The 17,647-nt window shown below is 41.1% G+C and overlaps 1 protein-coding gene across 1 annotated transcript in view; it reads right to left on the bottom strand.

Moving 5' to 3' along the window:
* FRMD3 (FERM domain containing 3) overlaps positions 1-17,647 on the bottom strand; it is a 284,121-nt gene that overhangs the window by 101,291 nt on the left and 165,183 nt on the right. The window contains exons 2-3 of the mRNA XM_019628278.1: positions 14,362-14,466; positions 74-116 (exon numbers count right to left, since the gene is read on the bottom strand). Coding sequence (XP_019483823.1) covers positions 74-116; positions 14,362-14,466 — 148 coding nt within the window. The remainder of the gene's footprint in view (positions 1-73; positions 117-14,361; positions 14,467-17,647) is intronic.

Genomic DNA, 17,647 nt, shown 5'->3' on the forward strand with positions numbered 1-17,647 from the left:
GAAACTCTGTCAAGAAACAGAATCCATCTTTGGACCTCTCATAACAAAAGTGAATCCACAGATTGACACTTACATTTCATTTGCTTGAAGATGGACTTGTTAGGTTCAAGCCAGTGCTGGGGAGAAAAAAAAAAAAAAAGCAGAGATTGTGGGTCAAATAGCTGGACCATATGATGCATACTTAATAACTAAAAGGAACTTAATAAAGATATTCTTTTTGCAAAGTACAGCCTTCTTTCCCCACAGATATTCCTCAGGGTTCCACCCTCTGAAGGTCAGCATGAACAATTTGGCAATAATAACACCACAGGCAGGGTATAAATTAGAGAATTAATACTACCTGAGTAGTATTCGAGTCATACAGTTGCTAGGAGAGGACAAGTAAGAGAACATGCACTTAAATGGGATGTTCCAGTGACCCTCATTGACGCCACTGCTCTGGGCCAGCCACACATGGCTGAAGACTGACATCTACGACCTCGGAGTCACAGTCCCAGGCAGCATCGGTGCCACGCTCCCCTTTCAGGCAGCCTCCTTTCAGGTTAGCCGGGGGCTCAGTCAGCACCAGCCCCATCACACACAGGCAATTCTTCGTGTGCGGTGGGGAGGAACAAATGATTTTAATTATCTCATTTCAGAAGGCCTGAGGTCATCAAGACGGAAAACCAGCTCCATCACAAAACAAAGGAACTCAAAGACCCGGGCACCCCAGAATCGTGCCACTGACAGGCATTTGAAGCAGACACCATGGTGGCCCCTGTGACCAGCGCTCTCCACACCATGTGTCAAGGTCGCTTCAACATGGGGAGAGCTGGGCAGCTTTTGATATCAGTAGCCATGACGTCCCTGAAGCCACTTAGGGGATGTCAGGAAGCATCACTTTATACATCTGCAGTTTATAAAAACAGTACGAGGGGGGCCACTGGGGATCCACCATGAGGTCAGGGAATCCTCACTGAAGGACACTCCCCCATCCTGCTTGATACTGGAGCGGAAAGAAGCGGAGGAAACTTGTCAGTTGAGTGCTTACACCTTGCTCTAGCTCATTTCTGTCACCCAGTAAGCCTCAAGATTTTGTATTATCACTTTTTTGTTGTTTTTTTTATTATTATTAGTTTCAGGTGTACAAAACAATGCAATAGTTATCCTTTTCATCCCTCACAAAGTGACAACCCTCTCCCCCCATCCATTGCCCTCCCACCCCCGATACCATACTTATCTATTACAATTCCATTGACTCCATTCCCACACTCTACTCCACATCCCGTGACTCTAAGTATATATAATTATACTTGACATACATTATCATTCAACATCAGCTTCAGAAATGCAGTGCGGTGGTCAGGCCTCTACACCGTCTATGAAGTGGTCTCCCTAACAAGACATGAGTCCATCTGGACCCCTAAAAAATATTAACTACATTATTGATTATATTCCCCAGACTGTCTTTTCTATCCCTGAAGCAATATTGTGGTTACCAATTTGTATTGTCTCGTCCCTTCCCCTTCTCCTTCATCCCCACCCCCTCCCAACTAGCAACCCTCAGTTTCTCCTCTGTGTCTCTGAGACTATTTCTGTTTACATTTCTCTTTTATTCAGTTCTTTAGATCCCACGTATAAGTGAGATCATATGGTATTTGTCTTTCTCTGACTGACTTATTTCACTTAGCATAATGTTCTCTAGGTCCATCCATATCGTTGCAAATGGTACAATTTCCTTCTTCTTTATAGCTGAGTAATACTCTGTTGTGTAAGTGTACCATAGTTTCTTACACAATGAGATACCACTTCACCCCGGTCAGAATGGCTATCATCAATAAATCAACAAACAACAAGTGCTGGCGAGGGTGTGGGGAAAAGGGAACCCTGGTGCACTGTTGGTGGGACTGCAGATTAGTGCAGCCACTATGGTAATCAGTACGGAACTATCTCAAAAAACTGGAAATGTATTATGACTATTCTTTGGTGTAATGCATAGTCATAAAGTTTAACAAGGGCCAACATTCGCTGAGTGTTTACTCAGTGCCAGGTGCTATTCCAAGAGTTCCCATGGGCTGTCATTACCACCTCATTTACAGATGAGAAATTTGGGGCTCAGATATTAAACAACTTGCCTAAGATCACCCTGTGAACAAACGGTGAGGCTAGCACGCAGGTGAATCCCGTCGCACAGGCCATATCCTGGGCTATGAGGCCTCCCAATGGACCAGTTCACTCTAACGTGTGTTATTCTCCTCAATGAACACTCCCTCTTTCCCCAGGAGCTGAAAAACTGAATGGTCAAATCAGTAGTTTCCAATTCAGAATTTGAGATCTCTGAGGTCTTCAAAAACAAGAATGGGGGTCTTTTAACTATTTCTCTTAGAAGAATCTAAGAGAAAACTGTACATTTACTCCTAACATGTTTCACAGACAAATTAAAATAGCAAGTTTCTTTGCTGATGGCCAAAATTATATCAATTCATTTTGGGAACCCTGGTCATTTTTTTCCATTTTTTTTATTGTGATAAAATACACATAACACACAATTCAGCATCCTAACCATTTTTAAGTGTACAGCTCAGTGGTATTAAATACATTCATAATGGTGTGCTACCATCACCCCCATCCATCCAGAACTCTTTTCATCTTGTAAAATTTACACTATACCTATAGGTGTAGGAAACTCCCCATTTCACCCCTTCCTCCTGGCCCCTGGAAATTACTGTTCTACTTTTGGTTACTTCCTTCTAATCAGAAATTGTTTGTCCTTTACACAATTATAATGGAACAGTGGAAAATTTATTAATTATACCACTTACTAGCTATATAACCTTAAGTAAAACAATTAACCACTCTGTCTCAATTGTAACGATTATAAAATGGGAATAATAATAGTACCTACCTCTTAGGGTTGTTGTTAGGATTTTTAAAGTTAGTAAAACGTTAACAAACATAAAACACTTAAGCAGTGGCTGGCATGTGAAAAATAATAAATGCTTGTTTGCTGATGCTATTGGTTTTTTTAAATAAATACAGTTTAATTGGTGGACCACATCTTTCAACACATGGGACTCATGGAGAAAAATAAAAAGGGTTGTCTAGGGATGAAATTACTTTTATAGAAATAAATAAGATAACTTAGAACTAAGGCAAGAAAACAATTAACAGCAGCCAGAGAGCAATGCCTATTACTACTATATTACAGAGGAGAATCACCAGTCATTTTGCCAATAAATTCTGAAATATAATTATGTTTTCCAAATTCTCCTTGCCTGGTATCCTTTGAACTCCTTAGTCCTTCTCAGCCTAACTTCAACCTACTTCTCCACCTTCTCTCTGCTTTCAAGGATGACAGGTTAAGTTTCATTTTGTGTGCTCACGCAGTTGTCGGTGGCGATCTCCCAGGGCTGGAAGCAGGATTCCAAGACTGGGTGAAGACTCAGTGGGAATGAGTGCTATGATGGATTGGCTACGTCTGCCATGGAGGGGTAGGGAACATTACTAAGATACTAAGAAAGCCTTAAGCCAAGAAAGTTTGAGAACCTCTGAACTATGGTACTATACAATTCATGTGTTTTCTTTTTTAAATAAAAAGTACAAAACACTATCATATATTTTCAAGGAGTACATAATAAGCATCTAAATATTTTTAAAGATCTGAAATGATACACACTAAACTGATACCAGTGAGAGTGGGTAACAGGGAAAGAATAGGAATTTAGGAGTGTTGCTCAAAGGAAATGATGACTTCAGTTTTTTCTGTTATGTTTTAACTGAAACTTTTTATATGTATTGGTGCATTCCATGAATAATTTAAAAATCCATTTTAAAAAAAGGAAAGAAAGAAAGCTAAACTCTACTCAGAGGATAAAGGTAGATTTCATGTCATTCAGACTCAAGAGGAAGAATTTCATACATAACAGGCAGACACCAAATCCAGATAAGCACCCAGGGCTGACACTGCGATCCAACTTAGAAGCCAGCAGGCCTGGATTCGAATCCTAGCTCTGCCAATTACTAATGATGTGACCTCCAACAAGTTCCTCTGTTGCCTCACAACATCATTGTGAGGTTTAAAGGGTTAATTCATTAAGAAGCCCTTAGAATAGAGCTTTGAGGAGAGTGAAGGCTCAGTAAACACCATCTGCTCCAGTCTTCTTCAAGTTCACTGAGAGACCCCCTAAGGTGGTGCAATGGCCCCTCTTGATGAGCTCACCTTTGTCATTCTCTTTCTCTGTCACCCCTCACCCCATCTGCCCTCTGCTTTACATGAACAGATAATTTTCCTCCTATTTTTCATTCTCCCCTTTAGAGTTATGAGCCAGGCAATGAAGTCAAGTCTGGAGGAAAATAACTACCATGATGCACTTGGTAATTAGATATAAGAACATCTATTGCATTGCTATTTTCCTTTCAATTGCTACTTGGAATATATGCTTTTTTGTTTGTTTGTTTAATTCTGTTTTCTTACTGGAAACTGATACTCCCTAAGATAGGCAGGAAAGAAAGTCTGCCAACCAAATATCTGAATTTATGCCTCGTGTACTGTAACTGAAACCTTCATTTCCTCAACTCTAATTTAGAATAAAAATTCCAAAGACTAAGGAAGCTAAGACCCAATCATTGATTCTATCTAATGAGCTTAGGGAGTAAGATGAAACAGAGGATGCATCCCAAAGCATGATTTGAAGGTATCAGGAAGGCATCTGCAGAGACATTGTCAGGACTCTTTCAGGTCCCGTCAGATGCCCTTTTCATTTAGTTATACAAAAGTCTGACTCCTTTGGGAGGGCTGCCCTCAGGTTCCTGGAATCCATTGCAGGGTGGAGAACTGAGCGGGGGCTCGCCCCACCCCACAGCAGCTCTTTAATAACTGACAGGTATGGAAGGATAAGCACCTCTGCTCCCTCGCACCTTGGCTGGGACCAGTCCAAGGCAAGACCCACACTATTCCAGAGCTCCTCTGTGGGGTTGAGCCCACATGACCCTCTGCATGACTTTTCCCAACATCGCACACTCACATGGCCTCCTTCTCTTCCCTGTCCCATTCCCCCGCTCTCCTACAAGTCTTCTCCTAGGAACATTTCCTAATAAAACTGGAATGTTTATCTCAGGATCTGCTTTCTCAGAACCGGACCTAAGCCAGCCTCCCCAACACTCTACCAAAAACTGCGCTCCATAATATTTAAAACCCTTCCCTTGGAGGTTTATTCCTTTTGCCTTAAGCTTGAACCCTAGTAACTGCAAGCTCCCTATGAGAGGTCTCAATTTAACTGGGTTTTCAGTATTGATCATCTATCCCAACCATATTTCAAGCCATTTCTTAGAACAAATTTATTTTGATTGACAGCAACTGGGAGAAAAAAGAGGAGCAGATGGAAGCCTCACACAAAGGAGTGAAAAGCAGAGAGATGATAAAGCCTCTAGACCAGCGGTTCTCAACCTTCCTAATGCGGCGACCCCTTAATACAGTTCCTCATGTTGTGGTGACCCCCAACCATAAAATTATTTTCGTTGCTACTCTATAACTGTAATTTTGCTACTGTTATGAATCGTAATGTAAATATCTTTTTTGTTCTCCGATGGTCGTAGGTGACCCCTGTGAAAGGGTCGTTCAATCCCCAAAGGGGTCGCGACCCACAGGTTGAGAACCGCTGCTCTAGACCCTGATTTCCTCATCTGTGATCTTAGGGTTATGGGTAGTAGATTCCAGGACCCCTACGATTTCTTCAGCTCTCACGTTCCACATTCTATGAATCTGAAGGATTGCAAACAAATGTTTCTTTCTAATTTTTCTAGGTCCAGCTGTCCTTAGCCCTAAGAGATCATTTTTTTTTACCCCATCCTAGAAGTGGTGCATTTCCTTTGTACTTTCTAACTTTGGCTTGTTTGGGGACAAAAAAGGTGGTTGTGAAATGGTGATTTGTGACTAAGTAGATTGATTTTTAATTTGTAACTGCTGACACACACACACATACACACACACACACACACACACACACACACACACAGCTCCAAAAGTAAACAATATAATAGTTATCTTCAAATGTTGGGCTTCTGTTGAAATTGATTCAGCCTATGATTACAGAATAAATTACACATTTCTCTGTTATCCTTCTCAAAACCCTTGGTGCCCTAGACAAGAATAATCTATGGCCCAGAGAAATGTGTTAAATAACCAATGGGGCTTTAAATAAGAATGAATGTGCCTCCCCCCAAACAAAAGATTGTTTTTCCCTTCAGGAGTAACCAGATCCAAAATCTGACCAATTCCCATCATAACCCTGAAAAGATGGCCTGATTCTCACATCTCACCTGGACAAAGCCCCAGCGTAACTCAGTCTCTGCATTATCTGGCCAATTTGTGCCATTTCTAGGCCCTTTGGCCCTTGCTGGGGGGAAAAGAATGCCATCTGAATGAATGCAGCCTTACCAGTGTTCTGGAGAGAAAAGTTAGAGCTAGGTCTTAATTATTTAGCGGCCAGTAACAATGGTTTCCACTTCGGTTTCAGTAAAATCTACGATACCATGGCCACAACAACAAAAATATCTGTAGATCAGGGGCACTAAAAAGTTAATTGTCCTTTTGGAAGTCAATCTATGTAAGAAAACCTTCATTGCTTTGGTGGAGCGTTTTGGACCCCTTCAGCCATACCTGCTTTTGCATTCTAGGTTCTCAGGGATGAGCAAAATCGAACAGCCAGGAGAAGAAACACTGTAGGAAACAGAGGCAGAAACAGGAAGCCTAAGAAAGCATAAGGACCATTTTTTTCCCTAAAGGACCAGATAGTAAATATTTTAGGCTTTGTGGTTCATAGGATCTCTGTCAGAACTATTCAACTATGCCATTGGGACATGGAAGCAGCCATAGACAATAAATAAATAACTAGAATAAGCTGTGTTCCAATAAAACTTTATTTATAAAAACAAATGAGTGCCAGCCTGACCTTTGTGTTCCAACTCCTGTTCTACATCCAAGAATTCCTTAATGTACACTTAAATTAAAAAACAGTAGTAGCTCAAAACAGCAAAAGAGGTTGTAAAAACATTCATTGCTATTTAAAGTACACTAGGATACCAAAATGCAATCATAGAGGAAATCATAAAATTCCTTCAAGCTTATTACAGTGGAATTTACCACTCTCTGTGACATTTTCTATCAAGCCATATAAAATTAACATTGTCATCAAACTGTTCCAAGGTCAAAGATCTCCTAGTTGCCAGACCCATGGACCTTCACAAACTCTTTAAAGCATGGAATAGTAAAAAGATCAGTTACATATGTTGATAATATGGACTAATGTATTTAAACAACAACCCTATGGCACAAGTACTATTCATATACCCATTTTACAGATAAAGAAATGGAGGCCTGGATTAAAGAGTCTGCTCAACATCATACAACACCCATTTGCAATTGAGACATCTACTGGAGCATGCATGAAAAGGAAATAAAAGCCTGCTTCAAACTGTCACTTCCTAACCTATATTGTTCTTATTTCTTCAGGTTATACATCATAGTTACATTCTCATCATCCTTCTTCCCAGTTTGACTGAAAAACTGTCTTTAAAGCTCTTTTGAAACTTCCAAGCCTGCTGTTCTCCAGTCAGCTCTGATGTTCTTGCCTGCTGGAAGCCTCCAGTGAGTGCTTCTCTCACTAATGATGCTTCTCTCACTTAACCCTTATCTCCTTAATTAATTTCTGTTCTCATCTGAACTAAGCCCAGGAGGTTCCCCCCACCAAGGCGGAAGACTGTCCTACCTTGGATATCCTCCTGTTTTTTTCTTAATTCAAACAGGGATAAAGTGGCATTTTCCCAGCCCCACTTATTTTTACATGTGCCTTTTGGCCCAAACTACAACAACAACACAACAACAACAACAAAAAAACAACAGTTCATGTGTTTGCTCCTCCCTCCATTAAAATTATGACATCCCAGTTGGCTAACTGGCTTCTGTATTGCAACCTGTCTTTATCAGGCATCCTATCCCTTCCCAGGAGAGGGCATCAGGTGTAGACAGAATCAATTATGAGCAATCATTTTACTTAAACAGCAAGTTCTGCTTTCTAGTGAAGGAATATGACAATTTCCCCACATCTATCAGTGCTAATACCCTGGGCCACAATTGAACTACTAGATGATAGATCCAATTTTCAAGCTGTTATGATAGTGCTGTGTTCCTTGTAACCTGAGTACCCAAAGTCCTTTCCCATAAAACCAAATTACTTGTCCATACCCTTCCCAAAATAGGTATCTAAGCAGTCTTAATTATTTAATGCCTCCTGAGACTTAAAAACAAGAGAGGACTCATTAAGCAGACAAGTTCATGACCAGTGACTCGCGGCAGCAGTACAACCCTTCTCTTCAGTGCAGAGCTGCCCTAAAACTTAGATCCCACTTTCATTCCTAGTTACAAGCATCTGTGAAGCAATTGTCCCTGGGAGCAGGAAGCAGCCTTTCAATGGCAGGAGCAGCTGGTGGGACATAATGCTGTCTGGTTTCCTGGCACCATCCCCAGAGTGAAACCTCAAATCATTTGGCCTGTTTTTGTTCCATTCCATGTCCTTCCCAAAGGTGCCTCTAAAAAAAGCAAATTGCTCCAACATTGAAAAGGTGTTTTCCCATTATTAATAAAACTCACTGGTAAGCTTGCTTGTCCTTTCTGGCTACCAGCATAAAAACCTCAGAGCTGTAGTTACATTTGGGAGAGGGAGTCATCAGCGGTCTGCATGTCTTTGCACCCATGATTTCCCAGGTCATTCTATCAGAAAGTGTGTCCCATGACCACATGACACACAATGCCTTAACACAGGGTGCTTGAGGAGATTGACCTAGAAGTGTGGATTTCCAAAGTGAATTCGTGGTCTTTGGGTATGAGTCAGAAAGGTCCTTAAGTTAGAAAAGTCAATGACACTGATTTAAGTGGGTTAAACAGATGCTTAGAAATAGGTAAGTTAAAATCAAAAGCTCTGGGTCCTGTGTCCCTGCAGACTGCAAACTGGCATCCTCTGAACAAGTCCTGGTATCATTCCTCCCTCAGCTGGGCTGGGGTCCTCAGTTCTCGGGCACTGGGGGTGACTTCCATAGCTGAGTTTCGGAAAGAAAAGTGGAAGAACAAGAAGGGAAATCCAGAACAATGGACATCTCATACCACAGCCATTGAAATTTAGAATTATAAAATCCAACTATTTCAAAACTTCAACTTTCCAAAGAGAAGTTACCCAAACACCTGAACAGAAGTGGCGGAAATAATATGCTACATTTAAGAAAAAATACCTGAACTGAAGCCAAGGATGAGCTTTTACTTCTGGAATTATTTCTTCCGAGACTTCTAAACTTACAGTCCCAGCTTTCTCTACCAATAAAATGAGGAGAATACCACCGACCTTTCCCCCAATGGCAGGCAACTAAGATGGTGTGAGTTCTGCAGAAGACAAATGTGATCAAAACTGAGGGAGATTTTAATTGACCACTATTCAATCTGCCCCACCTTACCTCAAATTTTGAAAATAATGGAAACTCTGGGCCCTTGCCATTAAAATAGCAAAAGATAGTCATCATTTACTGACTCACTTCTCACCACTCTCGGAGCATATTGACATCTTGAGAAACATATGGTGTTCCAAATGCAATAGTGCTAAATATTTAATATTCCACAATGGCTTGCCGTAAATCAAATTGTGAAGGGTTGTAGGCAAACCACCAACTTCCCCAGCAGAGGTAAATTCCACTTCAGCTTTCCTAACTCACTTGATTTTCTCTGTTGATTAGATTTCAATCCAAATAATTCATTGGCTTTATTTTCCATTGAGAAGAAGTTCACAAATTTGTAAAAAAGCAACGCTGGTCAATTAATCTCTGCTTAAATCTCTCCTATCAACGTGTCTGTGTGCCTCTGAGCCCATATTTCTTATTATCCAAGGCTTACTTCCCCCTTCTCTCCCCAAAGATCATAATGATGGCTATCTTGCCTTTAAAATAAGTTATTAACATTTTTAGGGTTTCGACTTGCTAAACAGGGCTCTCTTTCCTCATGCAATTGCCTCACCTAGACCCAGTCAATGCAGAGTAATTGTAATATTAATAATTAATAATAAAAATAACATATACCATGTACTCAGTATATACCCTTTGTGAAGCATTTGCATACCTTATCTCTAATTCCCATAACAACCCTACGTGTAGGTATTGTTACTTGTTTTAACAATCAGAACAGAGACTCAGAGAGGGTCAATAACTTGATCAAGAAAGATATCCCAGTTTACTAACCAGCAGAGAGAGGATTTAATTCACAATTTTGCTGAGTACAAAGTGCATGCACTTTTGTGCAGCAACAGCTCTGCAGCCCATGTGGAAGCCACATTCACAGTGAAGCCTCAAAACCAAAAGGCTATATAACAGCTCTAAATGCAGGGGGAAACAGAACTGTTCAGGCAGCCCGCTAAGCAACTGAATGGATATATCAGATAAGATAGTTTTGTTTTGGGGTAACTCACATTTTTTTCACTAATCTACTACCCAAACCTGGACACTAACAATTAAGGTAAATCAAGTCAAAGTATAAAGAACAATGAAAGACTTCTTTTTTAATCTAAAAATAATTTTAAAGGAGACTAAACTTTGGTTGATGCAAATACAGTGCAATATACAGATGACGTATTATAATGTTGTGCACTTGAAATTTATATAATCTCATTAACCAATGTCACCCCAATAAAATTTAACTAAAAAATAAAGACCTACTGAAAGCTGTAAAAAATAATAATAATAACTTTAGACACAGAAAACTTGCAAAGATAGTATAGTACAACCTTCACTCATTTTCCCCTAATGTCAGAATCTTATATAACCATAGCACAATTATGAAAACTAAGAAACTAATACTAACACAATATTATTAATAAAGTACAGACTTGGGAGTTCACCAGTTTTCTCCCACTAACACTCTTCTCTATTCCAGGATCCCATCTGGGATCCCTCATTGCCTGAGTTGACACATCTCTCTAATCTGGGGGAGTTTCCGAGTCTTTCCTTGGCGTTCATGACCTTAACTCTTTTAAACAGTATTATTAAGTTATTTTGGAGAATGTCTCTCACTGCAGATTTTCTGGTGTTTCCTCAAGACGTGAATAAGGTTAGGCGTTATTGAGAAGGAAACCGCAGAGGCTATGCTCTTCTCAGTGCATGACATGAGGGGGATGTGATGTTGGTATGTCTTTTTACTGGTGATGTTAACCTTGATTGTTTGGTGAAAGTGATGTCTGCCAGGTTTATCCACTCTAAAGTTATTATTTTTTCCCTTTGCAATTAAAAAATATGGAGGGGGATTACTTTGAGACCACGCATATATTCTGTTTCCCCCCAAAGTTTTGCCCACTAATTTTAGCGTTCACCAATATTCTCGCCCCACAACAATTATTATTGTAGTGTTCTAAGGTCAGATTCAGCCTACTTCTCTCATTCCTTCTACATTTATCAATTGTAATTCTTCTGTAAAGAAAAGTTGCCCCCTCTCCCTCTTTTATTTATTTATTTATTTATTTTATCTATATCAATATGGACTCAGGGATATTTATTTTATTCTATGGGTTATAATTCAATACTATTGTTATTGACTTTCGCCACTCCTATTGCTCCAATTTGGGCCACTGGCAGCTCTCTCGAGGTGACTGTGTTTTCCTAGGGCCCTATCTCTTAGATTTTTGAGCACTTGCTTATATTTTCTGGCACCACAAGATGCTTGAGACTCATCTTGTGATTTCCCTATTCCAGCCCAAGAATCAGCCATTTCTGCCAGGAGCCCTTGTTCCTTCTTATTGGAGAATAGTATTTAGAAACCAAGATCTGGGGGCTAGGTATGCTCACCGTCCTGTCGTGTCACGGCTTCTAGGCCATCTCATGGACAGAACCTGTAAATAAATGTACGTGTACTAGCCCACATACACACACACGCCTATATTTATTTCTGTACCTATGTTTTAAAAAAAATACTTGAGTTCATATTGATATCTCTGATTCCAATTCTAAAGACTTGTCTTAATATTTTATCCAACATCTCCCCAGTGAGAGAGTCAAAAGAAATGAAAATGGCTAATGCATTAAGTGGTTTCCAGGCAATAGATCAGCAAACTATAGCCAATTGCTTATTTTTTTGTAAAATGATTTTATTGGGGGAAAAAAGGGGGTTTTTTGGGAACACAGCCGCAACCTTTACTTTAGGTATTATCTATGGCTGCTTTCCACTAGAACAGAATAATTGAGTAATTATGACAGAGGCTGTGTGGGTCATAAAGCTGAAAATATTTCCTATCTAGTCTTTACAGAAAAGGGTTACAGATTCCTGGTCTAGGCTGTTTCAAATTTTCATTTGGGAGATGAAACAGAAAGCATGTAGGTTCAAATTCCATCCTTTATACAATAATTACCAGCCACGTGGCCTCAGGAAAGCCACTGACCCGCTCTCTGCACCTCAGTTTCCTTCTTCTTTGCAGTGCTTTGGGGAAGACTAGGGACCATGTGAGTTAAATTCTTGGCACATGATACTCAACTAATGGTACCAGAATTACTTCTGCATGTTGGCTGCTTAGAATTTAGAATGGAATTTTGCACAAAAATAACTTGTTTTCAGTGGTTACAGTCCACAGAGTCTGTCTGGCCCATAGGAATTAGGGTTTGAACCATAATCCCAAATTCAAATACTCCCATCACTTACGAGCTATGAAACCTGGGGCAAGCAACAACATCTTTGAGCCTGTTCTCTCTCCATAAAAGGGTAATATCTTCATAGGCCATAAGAAGTTATGTCTATGGATATCTTTATTCCATGATCCCCAACACTGTCAGGAGACCAAAGTTGGGAGTGCTGTACCAAAAGTAGAATCAGAAGGTGTTAAAATACGTGTTCCTGGCCCTGGCCCCAGGGATTCTGACTCAGGAGTTCTAGAATGGGGGCTACACTAAGCACGTTTAGCAAACACCTGATGGGAGTTTGTTGCAAGGCCAAGTCTGGGAATCATAGTTAATCAGTAGTAAATGCCACACAACCCCCCTCCGTGACCTCATGTCAGCCCAACATCCTCCCGCTTCCTCTCACTCAGGTAGAGTTTCTGCAAGTGCTGCAAGAAACCAACATCCCCTCCTTCTAAGTCACTGCCATGTGTCCCTTCACAGAAGATCAGGTCCTACTGGACTCTAAGAGCTAAGTACAATTCTCCACGTTTCTGCAGAAAATCTAATCTATTCCTTAAACAGCCTCCTCCTTTACAAAAAAATACACTTTGTGAGCCTCTCCTCATTGGATTAGGCCGGTAAACACGAAACCAAGAAACAGGTGGAGTCATGGGGAGAGAAGAGGAAACAGGAAGATGACCAGGGACACTGGTGAGAAAGGGAGCAGATTAAGGAAGTCAGAGGGGACCTGTCCCCACATCCCTGACCACCCTCAGCTGACCCTTTCACACACTGTCCTGTATGGCAGTGGGACAAGGTGAGAAGCAGGTACAGAGCCTCCTAACCCACAGCTGTGACCCAGGGATGGGAGCCGAGATGGAGATCCTGGAGTCCTTTTGAATGTGGGGAGCACGCATCCCTGTGAGCCTGGCGTATGCCATGCCGGAACACACTTTGGCTGGTACCACAGCTAAAAAGGTTCCCCTGTTCACTCTTACACACCGACACAGACCAGAGAGGACAGCTGTGTCCGGAAGCAGGAATACAATGGGGGCTGTCAGGTTTAATGGTGCCAAAGGAGCGGCTTTCAAGTATCTTAATCCTTCATCTGCCGAGGCTTTTTTTTAATTGAGGTGACATTCACATGACATAAAATGAACCCTTTTAAAGTACACATTTCAATAGCATTTCGTACATTCACAATGTTATATAGCCACCACCTATGTCAAGTTCCAAACATTTTTATTACCCTAAAAGAAAATTTTATACCCAGTCACTGCCCTGTTCCCTATCAATCTCTTTTTATAGTGAGGGGTGGGTTTTCTCTATAACTAGGTTTTATGTAGCCACTGTTTGAAGAGCTTTGGCAAACTTTGGGTTCAATGTGCACAGGCAAATTCTCTCTTCAATCAGGGGCGAGCAGCTTTCTGGTGAGGTCTAAGGTAAGCTTTCCCTTCTCCTGCCCTACCTAGCCAGTGCAATGGGAACAATGCCAGACTCTTACACACACACACACACACACACACACACACACACACACACACAGCGCAGGCTGGTTGGTTCCATGTGGTCAATAACCATGAGAACAAGAGTGTATCTTAATTGCTCTGAGAGAAAACTCTTCAGCACCCACAGCCTGAGTGACTCCCCAAAATGGGTCCAGACAGAGGTCAGCATTTTTTTTTTTTTACAGAGGTCAGCTCTTACCCGCTGCTTCTCTGGGTCCACATAACGAATGCCAAAGTAGTCCTTCTCCAGCAAGCTGTAGTAGTTGCAGATGTGGTCAATAAGAAACTGCCCTTTGGTCTCCCTCTGCAAAGGAAGCACATTGAAGTTTCAGCCAGAGCTCACCTTATATATTGATGCTAAAATGCACTTCATCACCCCGATAGATCTGTGCTTAGAGAAATGGATTCGCTCACTCCAGTCCCTGGAGCAGAGGCGTCCAAACTCTTAACTACAATCCACAGTGAGCAATACATTTTGCACTGTGAACCATTACACACACACACATGCACGCACACGCACACATGCACAAAATCAAAGGAACACCAAAAAGAAGAGTGAAAGAGACACCAAAAAAGACCCTGCATAAATGCCATGCACTCATATATGTTCTATTTTATTCTACTATAACAGGTTAATTTTTCTAATGCCATTTATGATTGAAAACACTGATTTCACAACTCAGTACCTTGGGGAGACCCATAGTTTGCAAACCCACACACAACGCACCTGATTGCTTGCTCCAATTGCTCTCTAGGTATGCACTCATTCAATCCCCACAGTGATCCTAGAAGGAAGGTCCCTATTTTATATCTGAAAAAACTGAGGCACAGAGAGGCTCAATGGGTTACCCAAAGTCACACAACATCCACAGAGCAAGGTAGGATTTGACCCAGGCCACCAGGCTGCTGATTGTGGGCTCCTACCATGCCATTTGTCTCCCTGGAGCATGGGTGAGTCCACTGCAACTCTGCTAGAAGGCAGGGTCTGGATGGTGTGGACATGCAATGAATGGTATCAGGCAGAACACCCCGACTCCCACCAGAAAAGGTGGAAAGCCTGCAGCCTCAGGCCTCACAGCCTCCATGTCACAACCATAAATCAACACAGAAAGGCACTGTGGGAGAATGGGGGGAACTCAGGACTGGGATTCAAAGACAGGCCAGGGTGACCTGGGGCAAACTCCCCAGCAGTAAAATAAGTTGGTTGGGCCAAACAATTTCTGAGTTGGTTAGATTATTTTTCCTTCTAGAATTCTATGAGTGAGAGATGTGTCAGCCAAATCTGATTAAGATAAATATCATTAGAACAAAACCCTTTTAATAGCAAAAGCCCTTCCAAGCCCTCATCAGGATATTTGATAAGACAAATTTCTGCTTCAAACAAAGTCACTGACAGACCCATGGGGTGTTTTAAGGATGGAATGTGACCTATAAAAATAAATGACGAAATTAGAGACATTAAGTGAGCTACTCTTCCAAATCCACTAAGAGTAATTTTGGAAGGTCAGTTTGGTCTATGTTACATGATTATCTTTTCATCAGAAACTATGACCATCAGCTTGGGAAGTTGATGAAAAACCCTGGGATACACTGCACTGAATGAAGCACTGGGCGTTATAAGCCCATATTGTGATATGAAGCCTCGATTTTCCTGAAGTCACTTTTGAGTTTTAATTCTGAATGAGCGTTGAGCCTTTACTTCCTTTCTAAGAGGACCCATTTGATGTCTCTCAAAAGGGACAAACCATCACATGAAATTTGTTTTTCGGTTTCTATAATTGTTTTAAAATCAGGAGCCCCAAATGACCAACTATATCTGACGACAGCTAAATCCAATGCGCAGAATACAATCATACAATCATTGGGTTTAGTTCCTTTTACAGATGTACACTGCAGCCTAACCATCTTAAAGAGGCTGGTGCAGGACCAAATCCCTGGATATAACAGGTGAGTTCATCATTTTATGATTGGATTGTCCAGCTTTCTGCAGTAGGATTTACTCTGGTGGACTACTCCCACTCTGTGCAAGACACACAAAATACGTAAGTCAAGGCAATGTCTTGTAATGACGTGGGACTGAGCAGACCTCGATTCTTCATGACAGCTACTATTAGCATTGTCTTCAATTTCATAGATCATTATAGGTACAAGGGTGTTGGGAGGAACAGTACTCACCTCCCAGAATTGGCATCTGTGGGAGAAAAAGTAAACAGAGACAAAGAACTCGATTCTTTGGCTTAATTCCTCTTTCAGTCAATTGATAATGAATTTACTTCAACCCCTCCTCCGCCCCCAGGTCAGTGGCAAAGTTAAAACAACATATTTGTGCTTAAAGTAAAAGGGAATAAAAATCAATTGGCTAAGTCAGGCTTGTCATGACTTGTCATCATTGAAAAAGTATGACAGATCTCTATCCCAACTTCCTAAAACTCTAAGCGAAGGCATTCTATTACTTTTTAGAGATTGGTTAAGTGAGGGAAAGAGTACCAACCCCCAAACACTTAATGTATTGCTATAAACCCAGGCTTAGAGTTTAGGTAGCTACCCTCAGGAATGAAGGTATGAACATAATCATGATAATTACTATTTATTAAACACTCACCAAGAGCTGTGTTACATACTTTGCACTTAATCTCCTGACAGCCTATTGAGGTAATTAATATTCTCCCCATGTTATACTTGTTTTAAAATGGGCTCAGAAATGTTAAGTTTGTTTGTAAGTGTGTCAAACCCAGGTCCAACACCTATGCCCAAGTTGTTGTAGGAACGCAATTTGCCCATCTGCTTCCTCTCTCTATGTGGAGATGGAAGAAAACAACAATATGTGGATTGGGGAGCAGTATCAAGTGCCCCGGTTATGAGAATTTGTACACTGACAGGAACGCTGGGTTAACTACTGCAACATCAGGCCTGCAGAGGGGCAGTTTTTATAAAATACAAACCACGTTATAGTAGATGTCATTGGTTAATTGCCCAGCATCTAAACACCCCTTTGTCTTTCCTAATAGTACCCAGATTTTGTTTAGGTATGAACATGTGTATACACACACAACAAATCCATACACACACACATACAGGAACATGTAAAGTACCTGAGCCTCAGGAAACTATAACCCACCCCCATCTCCAGGGTTCAAGCTTGGCTGGTATAAGAGTAACCCCACCCCTCTTGTCTAACTGGTTCAGGAAAGGACACATGACCCAGGTTAGGCCAACCGAGACATGAGAAGCAATTGACTGGTGTTTCTGAAATGGTTCGTGTTCACCCTTCTGAAAGAGCTTCAGGAAGAGACTTTCTCTTCCCTCTGGACATTGTTATATAGAGACATGAGGTCTGGAACTGCTGCAGTCATCTTGAAACCTGCTTGAGGATGAGGCCAACACAAGGTGGAGCCAAAATATTCACAGGGAAATAGAATTTGTGTCTCTAGATTATCAATCATTAAGCTCACCCTAAGTATGAACTTCCAGGGATCCCAACAAAA

This window comes from Hipposideros armiger, unplaced genomic scaffold (assembly GCF_001890085.2).
Source record: "Hipposideros armiger isolate ML-2016 unplaced genomic scaffold, ASM189008v1 scaffold_777, whole genome shotgun sequence".
NCBI classification, from domain to species: Eukaryota; Metazoa; Chordata; class Mammalia; order Chiroptera; family Hipposideridae; genus Hipposideros; species Hipposideros armiger.